At 36.4% G+C, this 11,569-nt stretch overlaps 1 protein-coding gene across 7 annotated transcripts; it reads left to right on the top strand.

Annotated features, from left to right (window-relative positions):
• The first annotated feature begins 406 nt into the window (after positions 1–406).
• Positions 407–11,290, top strand: LOC108990577 (mitochondrial inner membrane protease subunit 1-like). Of its 7 annotated transcripts, none has more exons than XR_004801068.1 (6): positions 407–605; positions 690–914; positions 1,420–1,530; positions 9,638–9,701; positions 10,778–10,868; positions 11,165–11,290. XR_004801068.1 is itself a non-coding variant. In XM_035688062.1 (5 exons), the coding sequence occupies exons 1-4, from the start codon at positions 480–482 to the stop codon at positions 9,698–9,700; spliced, it is 525 nt and encodes a 174-aa protein (XP_035543955.1). In that variant the 5' UTR covers positions 418–479; the 3' UTR covers position 9,701; positions 11,165–11,264. The 7 variants fall into 7 exon arrangements, 3 of the variants coding, with proteins under 3 accessions (XP_035543955.1, XP_035543956.1, XP_035543954.1); XR_004801069.1 differs by lacking the exon at positions 11,165–11,290 and adding an exon at positions 10,532–10,689 and having other exon boundaries at positions 418–605; XR_004801070.1 differs by lacking the exon at positions 9,638–9,701 and having other exon boundaries at positions 418–605; positions 11,165–11,280.
• Positions 11,291–11,569: the final 279 nt, after the last annotated feature.

Here is an 11,569-nt window from a genome sequence, read left to right as displayed (position 1 = left end):
ATTGAATGAGTGTCATCTTTAAAATTTGATAAATTTATATTTAAAATCACTGTATTAAATTTAACATATACTAAAATCTCTAATTTAGAACTACAATATATTGAAGTTTATCTCTAAATTTAAAGATTAACTGTTCATACTCTATAATAATTATTTTATTTATTTAAATTATTATTTATTAATTTTAAGTCACAATATATTTAAATTGAAAAATAATAATTTAAGTATTAAATTAAATTATTAATTAACATATAAATATAAAAAAATAAATTAAAAATATTATTTTAAAAAAATAATATTATATTATTATTTTAAATAATTCAAAGATTAATTTTATAGAAGTTTTAATACGTAATTCATCAAATTTTAGATATAAATTTAAAGAAACGAATGCCCATTAGTCCAATAGCTACCGCAAGTTTCGGTCACAACCTAATTACAAAGCTTTTTTCCAGAGAGAGAGAGAGAGGGAGAGAGAGATGGTGTTGAGGAAGCTGTGGCACCATAGGAGTATAGTAAGAGAAGCATGGCATCGAACCATGGCGGTGGCGAACTTCCTCTGCGGCCTTCACGTTACCAACACTTACCTCTGTACTGCCGCCCTTGTAAGTAAAAACAACCTGTTCCCTCTTTGTGGCAACCAAAACGGACCAGAAGTATTGAAATGATGGATGATCTTGTGCCTGCAGGCCTACGGTCCCAGCATGCTCCCGACCTTCAATCTTACCGGTGATCTGTTCCTTGCCGAGCGGCTCTCCACCCGTTTCGACAAGGTGCGACCTGGAGATGTCGTCCTCGTACGGTCCCCTGAAGATCCTCGGAAGTTGATAGTTAAGCGCTTGCTGGGAATGGAGGGTGATTCTGTCACGTACGTTGTCGACCCCAAGAACAGTTCTAGGTGCGACACTGTCGTGGTATGATCAATGTACCTTTTTCTTTTTCCATTTATTTTCTTGGGTTTTGTTTTGCCAGGTATGGTTTTCTGTTTGATGGGTTTGATCTCTTCCGCTAGTGATTTTGAAGATTGGATATGTCCTGTTTTGTCTGGGATAATCATTCGGTGAATGGGGTTTTAAGGCTGGTATTTCTCGTGTATACCCTAGTTGGGTACTTCTCATCCCTTGTATACTTCCTTTGTACTTGGGCTATCCCTCCTTCTTCTTATGAATAAAACTCTTGATTGCCTATAAAAACAAATGGTTTCTTTTTTGTTGCCTTAATGGTTTGGGAGGTTTCCACTTTTTTCTTTTCTATTTTATGTATTTTTCTGACTTTTACTTCACCGGTAAAGAGATTGTGATTTTTATTCCTAATTTATTGCTATTATTATTATTTGCTCATAAGGGGCGTATATTCTTGTTGAGCTAATAGGTTGTGCTTTGTTATGATAGTGTTGCTCATCTTCCTATCTCTCTATAGGTTCCAAAGGGACACGTTTGGATTGAAGGAGACAACATCTACGCCTCAAGAGATTCAAGACAAGTTGGGCCTGTTCCTTATAGCCTACTTGAAGGCAAAGCATTTTGCAAGGTGTATTTTCTTACTGTAGACCCTTTTGTGTTGAATTGAAGCTTTAATTAGTATAATTCACTCCAGCCACAAAAATGAAACAAAATAACAGATGGTCAGCATGGTCTTATTTATTTTCTTTGTACAGGAAGAGTCATGGACTTTCATTCCCCTTTTCATTCAGTGACATATTGAATAGCGTAGCTCAAGTAACTTACCAATTTGGTTCTGTGCCAATTTGGTTCTGAGTTTGGGTATAATCCTCTGCCTTGGTTTTCAATGAATTTACAAGGAATAAATCATGGAAGATTCAGTTCTAGTTGACAAAATTAGAATACATATTGAATTGGCAGTCTGAAGATGTACATTGTAGGGCTTCAGGATAGGTTGGCTTAAATTCAAAATATAGGAAACATTTCTTAAGTAGAAGCTCAAGCATGAATGTAGTATTAAAAACTAATGGCCAACTAATGCACATTGAAGACTCTTTTTTGTTACATCGGATTGCATGCGGTGCTTAAGCAGGATGTTTGTAATTAGAGAGTGCATTTAATTTGTTTATTATTGCTGATTACTAGTTAAAGGGAATGAAAGGATAATGTTTGCATGTGCATGCATATCCTTGTATATATATCTCTATCAACGCATGCATGCATGTTTTTTTTGTATGTAAGTAGGAATGCATGTATGTATCTGTTTGTATAGCATAAGAATTGTCTTTTGTGGAAGACCACATCTAGTCTTATACACCAAAAGGATTAGTCAATATTACAATTTTTTTTTTTTTTGATAGGGAACAAACATTTCATTAAAAGAATAGAGTTTATAGACATTTATCAAGCCAAATGACTTGAGAAAGAAAGTCTGGAAAACAATCAAACCACATTGTGATACTCTCAACAGTCCATGCATAATGGGCAAGCTTGTGGGCTACCCCATTTCCTTCTCTATAAACATGTTGTATTTGGCATTCGGTATATAAAGCCTGAAGCTTCCTAATTTCAAGTACCAGAGCCTCCAGCATAGCTGCAACTTCAAGTTCTGCATTCAACACTTGCACTGCCATCAAACAATCTAACTCCACTACTAACTTGTTAATTCCCATACCCACACACAGTTGTAAGGCTCGAAGTATAGCTAGTAGTTCAATAGCTTCCACATTAATCCCTTCCTCGTCAATCTTGGTAGCTGCCCAAAGAACTTCACCCTTATCATTTCGAAGCACCAAACCCACACCAGCTTTGTGAATATCCCCAAAAACAGCACCATCAACATTGACTTTTAACCAATCTGTGGGAGGTGGCTTCCAGTCATAAAAAGCTCGAATCATAGGCCGTGGAAGCAGACGTATTTCCTTAAAAGAATTGAACACAGATAATGCATTGTTATAAGTCACAAGAACTTCTCCATTCCAAATGTCAGATCTCATTTACCATCCTCCCCTACTAAATCTTGAGTATCGTATTCTCCCTTATTAAAGCCTTGATTTTCTCATTAGGATATCACCCAAGGGGTTGGCCCAAGTTGTGAACGCCTTGGTCTTGGGGTATCACTCCCTTCAAGGTCCAAGGTTCAACACCTCATGAGTGCAAACAATTCTTTGGAGCCATGCCCCTAGTGAAAAGCTATCGATTTAACCAGTTATGTGTAGGGAAACTTCCGAGGGTGCGGTGCACAGGACTGAGGTTTACTCAGCAGGGGTGGGTCTGAAGGGCCTTGCCTTGGAGAGGTTCCCTGACATAAAAAAAAAAAAGTTCTCGTTAGGTCTTCTCTTTTTTGTAGGTTGTACTACTCAAGTCCCACACTTTTGTTTGGAGTTGTGTAACACCCCATTCCTGTAGGCTAGGAGTGTCACGTTTTTTTCATAAAATAAACCCGACAAGAGATCTCATATTTCATAAATGAAAATAGAATTTATTTTGTAGAAAAACTGTCTAATAAATTGTCTTCCAAAATCTTAAATGAATAAACTGAATAAAATTTATGTCATAAAAATATGTCTTATTCTAGAAGGTCTGAAACTAAATCAACGACTCTCTCAAATCCTGGCTTGTCTGCTCGTATTCATCATCCTCATCTGGGTGGTTAAAAAATGAAAACAAACTAAAATGAGTTTAAGACTCAGCAAGAAATCCATCACAACGTAAACATAATAAACATAAGGTTTTCATAAAAGTTTTCATGCTGAGAGCTTAAAATCATGATTGTTCATACTATGCATGGCTTGATTTATCTGAATTAAATGATTGATCTGACTGATTTAACTGATTGATCTGACTGGCCAACACACTTAACCCTGTGTGTGAGGTTGTGCACTGACCCCACGTCCCGCTGCAGCAAGGGGAGCCGCTGATAGTATTCTGACATACTATGGTGGACCACGATTGAGTTCGTGGCTTGCACATCCACCCTGAAACTGAACTGCATTAGTACCATGCATCTGAATGGTCATCTTATTAACTGATCTGATCTTATTTTGCACTTGAATCTAATATGGCTTACGTGTCTTATACATATGAGATGCATGACATATTACTTACATAATCATAATTTCTGAATTTAAACATGATGCGGAATGAAAAAATCGTATGTTATGCTGGATGACATGTTTGCATATGATGTGAGTGGTGCATAAATAATTGGCTGGAAATGAACTGGCTTGAATAATACTTATTTATAAGCTAAACTATGATGATCCTAATTTATGATCAAATTACTTATCTCGCTGCACTTCTTGAATATCACTTTGTAACTCGTCACCTATACGCAATATTAACCATAACTAAATCTGTTTGGGAACAAAATGTACTAATATCCTACTTAATTAAATTCACAATCTAAAAGATAGTCAAGTAAATCTCTTGTTTAACACCATAATCGATAAATCCTGATATTTTAAAATTACTTAAATACTAATACATATTATAATTTAGTAGAGTACATGGTCTATTTTAAATAAGTCATAAAAACCTCCATTCTTAAAAAGTTTCATTGCTTAACATAATTATTAAATCTTATAAGAAATCTAATAAATATTAATATCATTTAATTATTCTTAACATATTTCTTTATTTTTCTATTAAAACAATAACATAATAATTTTATTAAAATCCTACTAAATCGACAAAGGAAATATTAACTAAAATATTAGGCTCAATAGTATACTTTAAAATATATTTTCAATTCTTTAAACACTTTCTTATAAAATAAGTCTAGGACTAATATATTTATTTAAGTAAAAATCCATCTTTAAAATATTAAGTCCAACATCAGAGTGCAGCCCATAAAACTACTAAACTTTAGGATAAAATTATCATAAAGGTAGAGCCCACGTAATAACACAACTCAAGCCCACTTCACAAAACTTTATGTGAACTTAAAACATGTGTTTAAAACTTTAAGGGCTGAATTGGAATTGCACCTAATCAAGGCTTCTAGAGATTTCTACTGAAAGCTATCTTGGAATGTTTAAAGGGCAGTTTTGTAAATTCAATGAAAAACAAACATGCAAAGCTTTAATGAAAAGCAAATCTGGAAATCTGTTAACGCAGAAATGAAAAGTTTCATTGAAGAAGAAAGGTATCACGCGACAGGGAGAAACCAACTCACCGTGAGAGGAAATTGATGCGATAGATCAGTGGAGACCAACGACGGTGAAGCTGAAAATGGGCTTGAGAGGAGGAGCTGACGTGCGGCAGCTCTGGGTGGCTGGGGAAAGGGTGGTCTGCGGCGGTGGCTGCTGGACAGAGTAAAAGGCTTATGGGCATGTGAGTTTCTTCGTATTTTCGTGTGTTTAAAGCAAAGGGTTTTCGTGGGATTTATAGACGATGGGAAAAGGAACGTTTGCTGATAGGATTTTAGAGTTGGTTCCGATTTGGATTTACCAAATTAGGGGATAAGGATGAGGATGAGGTTAGGATCATAAAAAATCAAGAGATGGGGTTCGGTGGAGATAGGAAGAACTAAGATTTAAATTCAAACTAAAATTCTAGTGGGACGTAAAATTTGATAATAATAATAATAGAATATTTATAGTTATGAAAAATACATAAAACCTATCTTATATCCTAATCTTAGGATCGGGTTGTTTCAAGTTGGCTGATACTATTATAAGCTGTAAGAACCAAAATTTTGAATTCCGTTCCGGTGATAGTTTCGGTTGAGGTACTGAAACAGAATATTTCGATAACGGTACGTTTCGAGATAGTCGTTATGTGGATAAATTATATATATAAAAAATTATATATATATATATATATAGAAAAATTTTGTTCCAAAATAACATCAATCCAAGTCTAAAAAATATACATACCTAAAAAACTCAATAATACTTCTCAATACAAGTTTTAAAAACATGCATATCTGAAAGTGAAAAACTCAATAATACTTATAAGTTTCAAATCTAACTGTTAAAAAATATAATCACTCATCCTCATCTAAAAAACAATAAGGATCAAAATTCAAAACATTAATCAAAATATGTTTGTCACAATCACCACCATCATCATCAACATCAAGACCAACATTATCATCATCTTCCAAAATTTATTGAGCCTAATGGCTCCTCAAGATTTGCCCAAGCCAAGTCTTCGCCATCAATAAGTTCTGATTCTTCACCCACCCATTCCTCCATCAAGTTGATATTTTCAAGGTTGATTGGATCCAAAAAATCTCTTCCCTTTTTTATGTTTCTGCCAAAATAAAAGTCGCACATAAGTAAAAATGTTAAAATTGAGTTTTCCAAGTTTGAGTTTTCTCTCCGTACGACTGTCCTTTCTCAATGATTCTTGCTGGTGTTAGTAATTTTCTTAGCATTAAGGGGTGTCATCTTTTAAGGATGAGACAATCAAAGTTGATCCTCTTAGAAGCAAAATTTTTTGAACTATCGGTGTAAGTGGTCGATGGGTGTGCATTGTAGAGAGAGGCAAAAAGGTGATGGAGGAGCTTGTATTGGGGTACTTTCACTGTGAAATGGGTAGTAAAGACATTAGAGGAGTGCTCCCGGTTTGATGAGAAGGAGTTTATAAGAACCTCTCATGATGGCAGTAGAGCCTTTATAGCATAACGTAGCTCTAATGAATATGGGAGGTATTTGGTAGTAATAGAATACAATGGGGGTTGGAAAACGAGCCATCCTTATGATCCATGAAGAAGTGGAAGGGAAGGTATGGAGGAATATGGCCTTGGAGCTTAGGGAGCTATGTGACAGAGCCCAAGAAAATAGTATTTTAGGTGTGCCAAACAGAGGAGAGGGAGAAAAAGAAGGAAGAGCACTACTAATAAGAGAAGATGATAAAGAAAAGCTTCCAATAGTAGGGGAGAGCATGGTTGCAGGAAGATCAAACAAGTCGGTGCTGGAAGATTTGACATGGGTGCAACGTCGAAATAGGGGCAAAAATGGAAATATGGAGGGTGGGGTTGTATCTGTTGGAAAGAGTACACAACACCCAAAAAGGACATATTTTGAATCGGACGTGGTTCAAAGCTCCAAGGCAAACATGAAAATCGCAACTGCCGGCTGTGCAGGAGTGTGTCCAAGGGCCTTAACTCTTTGAAAAAGCAACTGCTGGAAGTGAGAGAGGCAGTGAATAGGCTTATAAGGAGAGTGGACGACAAACTGGGCCATGGAATGGCCGTGGCCCAAAAGCAAACAGGGCAATTTAATGGTTCTGGCTCTTTGGACTCAAAACTGGGCTTGGGAGTAAAAATGAATTCAAATGGGCCCCGTTATTCATGGGCCGAGAAAGGGAAACAAAAAGTCCATATACCAATCTGAAGTTGGCGGGTCAAACTTGGGTTCACACAGCTCGAAACCGGGTCGTCCTCTGGAAAGTCTTCAGTGTTGATAACTCTCTGGGAGGGGAATGCACAATAATCATCGCCAGAACACCGTGAGCAAGTGGCTGGCACCCCTATGGATGCTTTGACGGTGATAACACTGATGACAAATGTTATGGCCGTAAAACGCAAATCCGATGTTGAAAACTCATCGGAACCAATGATAATACCGGACAAGGACATCATAGAACCGACTGATGAAGGAAGGTGAGCCAATGGCCAGTATCCCAGCTGATGTGGGGGCGACGGCGATGCCAATGAAAACCACAATGGACACCTGGCTTGTTTTAAACACAGAATTGTCGGTTGGACTCTCCAAACTGATGGGAACACCTTTGTACCACTCCAATATGTCATCGTTGGAAATGGGAGGTCTTTTGTGCCCAGGAATTGATCAAACAGAGGAGAGTCAGTCATGAAGAGTATGACACAGTGGTAATGGAAATTACAAAGGCTGTGATGGTTGTGTTTGACTTGGATGGACTTGAGGGGAGTATTTCCAAGTGTTGGGCCTTGTCTCGGACAGAGTGGGTGTGGTACAAGTGAGCCCCTTGGTAAGTGAAGATGTATGTTGGGAACCAACTCCACTGTTTTCCCTACATACAAGCAAAAACAGTAGCATCCAAATTTCATATTGGGTCTTACACAAAGCAAAGGAGGTTCAACACTGCATGGGAATCTTATGTGACGGCTTCGAGGACCAAGTCATAGCTCTCCTTGCAGCCATAAAGGCTGGATAGACCCGTTCTGCCTCACCTGGGGAGCTCACATCAGCTAAGAAGAGAGCTAGAGAACTAAAAAAGACTTGACTAGGTAGTAAATGATGGAGCAAGAGAGAAAAGCTCAAACCCTGGAAGATTGAAGGGAAGGGCAATGGAAAAATCATTTCATGGAATGTAAGGGGGTTGAATGAGAAGGAAGAACGCCTTAAAGTTAGAAATTAGCTTTGTAAATGAAAATAGACATTGTATGCTTGCAAAAAACGAAAGAGAGAGAGAGAGAGAGAGAGAGGAATCGGCAGAATGGAGATCGATGATGACCTACAGTGGAGCAAGAGGAGCTGTGACAGAGTGGACTGAGTCAATGAGTTGTTGTGGCCGGAAGGTTTCTGGCGTAGGGTAGGAGAGAAATTAGGGATTAGGAAATTGGGGGAAAGTGAAATTGATTTGCCTTCATCGCAGGCTCACAGGGAAAAGGAGAAAAAGAAATAAGAAACTTACAAGTTCGTCCCTACTATTTCAAAAAATTTACCAAATTGCCATACACATTAATTCTGGACTGAAACACATATTCCAGCCGAAACACCGGAATTCGGCCGGAATGTAATGGAATTTGACCCGGAATGGAACATCTATTTAAACTGCACCAGTTACTGATCCAGCACAGAAAATTCCGGCCATTCCCCAGAACGGAACGTAAATCAAAACTTTGGTAAGAGCTTTTGCCCTCTCAAACAACGTGGGGTTTCTTTCACCACCCGATCATTCCCGCTAGAATGAAACAAAAATCAACACTTTTGTCAAACTTCTGCCTTTCAGGCAACGCGGGGTTTCATTCACCACCCTCATTCTAAATCCAAGGTATTAGTTCGTATGTTCTATAAAATAAGGGTAGCCAATTGAGATGGATGAGGCATTACAGGAGAACTATGCAAAGGTTATAAATTCCCTGTATATTTAGAAGTTCATGAACAGACTTCAAGCTTGATATAAGTCTTATAGGATGAGGTGGCATCAACTGAAAGGAAGTGCTATATCGCCTATTCAAGGTAGTTATGTAACATGCGCTCTTCAATACGATATCTATATGAAGTGCAAAGTAAATTATGGTGTAATTCTCACGTTTAAGTACCGATCAGCTTTTCTAAATCATCTTATTTGTGATTTAACAATTGTAGGGCAGAAGTGAAGTCTTGACTTCTTCACATAATGAAAACAAGAAAAATTATCAAAGCCTTGTTTTATAAAGGTGTAACCTAAGAGGATGATTGCATAAGGTTGACAGCAAATGACAAAAGCCACTGGTTATAACCTATATTAGAGATCCTGAAAGCATGATGGCTATCGATGCAATTAGGATATCATCTTAGTTGAGTGACTGAAACTATCTCTTGCTAGATTTTAGAAGCTGAGGCCCATGTGATGACCTCTGGGACTTTCGTGTTGTAAGTTGAGGCTGCCAAAAAGACATAATATTGTGCGGAAGAGCTATCTTTTCTTAGATTTTACCATTCCAATTCTATGGTTGCAAGGGTTTTCTTTTTTTAGATCTCTGCTCACTTTGTCTGTAGATATGGCCACCTAAAGAATTTGGTTTCTTGGGACAGAGCGGAATGAAGAATCCAGATCTCTAAGGTACTCTTTATAAGCAATCATGCTTTTGAACCACCATTTAGGAATGCATGTATTTCTCTAACCTTCATTGTCAGGGCTCATGTGCTTAATTATGAGGCCTTATCGTAAAAGGTGCAGTTGCAGTTATTGTTCTATAGATAGATATAAAAGCTTATCTTCCTCACAAGTAACTATTAACAAAAAAAAAAGTCTTTTTTTTTTTAAAGTATAAACAAAAAATAAAAAATAAAAAAATCTTCACAAGTAATTATAAGTAAAATGCTTTTAGTTTTTTAGTTTGACTGTATATGCAGACATCGTCTTACACGTTCTTGCTTGCTTCTTAAAACCTCTCTTGACGCCTACAGTTCTAGTTGTTGATATTCCTTTATTTAACAGGGTGTAGAACAACAATGTTTCGTTTAGCAAAAAAAGAAAAACAACAATCTTTCTGTGAGGGATTGTCAATGTCAGAGTCTTTGGTTTTATGATGAAAGAAGCCAATGTTTTAGTTGCAGTTAGGCAAAGTATGGAAAGCCTTTTTCTGTCTTCTATCATATCACACACTTCATAATGTTAATACAATTTGCTTTTTCTATAAAAGCATTAGATCTTTGTTTTACAAAACCAAATTCTCTTTTTATGAAGAGAAAATTATGTTAGTTCTGGCTTTTAATAGAATAGTGGTTAGAGTACAGAAAATGATGTGAGGAAAGGAAGGGGCAATAATTTCTACATTTTGTGAAGTTTATTTAAAACCAAACTGGAAGGTTGGAAGGATAAACGTATATAGAGATTGCTTTGCATTGTAAATCTCTAATATTTAGAATTTTTATGATTATTATGTTCAGGATCCAAGAAAAATGGCCAATGCCATTACCTTCCCAGTGGTCGTAACGTGAAGCCCTGCAAAGTTTAAAGTTATCAATTTCTAAAGCCATTAGGACTTAAATGGAAATAAAAGTTTTAATGGTTTAGTAGCAAATGGAGATCGTGAAGAACCTGCATGGTTTCTCACCGTTTGTTTGTTCCAATCTCACTTTATTTTCTTTATCTTTCCTAACCTGAGAAATTAATTTGTCAATTGCATGTTGCAGGCTTTTGGTAGCTGCTTTCAGTGATCTGATACTATTGAGTTAGTTCTGTTTGGTGCCTAGCACATTTTTTCTTGTTAATCACATGAACCATGTAAGCACTTCTAAGATTTAGGCGACTTTCTTATGTGTCATAAAGGTTATTTTTCTTTTTCTTTCCTAACCGGGAAGTTGATTTGTCAAATGCATGTTGCACATTTTTTGTGCGCTTGGCATGGGTTGTGTTTCACGTCTCTTGAGAATCTTTTGTGAAAAAAGGAGGATAAGATTTAAAAATACGTTTTTTTTAATTGGAGTTCATTTTCTTTCAACATTAAGTATAAAATTGATTGTGGATAATAGGCTAAAATTAACAATCGATATACTCATTGAAAACTTTTGGAAATGCAGGTACCATCTCCCCTACATCTGCGGTGCATTACAGTTAACCTGTTAGGAGAGGCGAATTATCAGCTCTGTTGTAGTCTTTGGATTTTATACTATCGCAAAGGATTATATGAATATACTTAATTGTGAGTTTTTTTAAGTTTTGAGTTATTCTATTTTTAAGCTGGTGTTTAAAGCAAACCATCTATATGGTGAGATTTGATTAGTAAAATTTAAATTTTAAAATTTATCTTCTAAATTAAATTATGTTATATAAGCACTCGTTATATAACCCAGCTTAGAGTAGAATTTAGGATCAATTTTACGCAAGTTGAAAATGTAGACCTCATTTACCAAATTGTGAAAACCGAATTTGTAATTAATCTTTTATTTTTTTTCCCTTAGGAAAATGGAATGCATTTTGTTTTG

Source organism: Juglans regia, chromosome 3 (assembly GCF_001411555.2).
Source record: "Juglans regia cultivar Chandler chromosome 3, Walnut 2.0, whole genome shotgun sequence".
Lineage (NCBI taxonomy): Eukaryota > Viridiplantae > Streptophyta > Magnoliopsida > Fagales > Juglandaceae > Juglans > Juglans regia.
The sequence above is the reverse complement of the archived record's forward strand: the minus strand, read 5'-3'. Positions and strand labels throughout refer to the sequence as shown.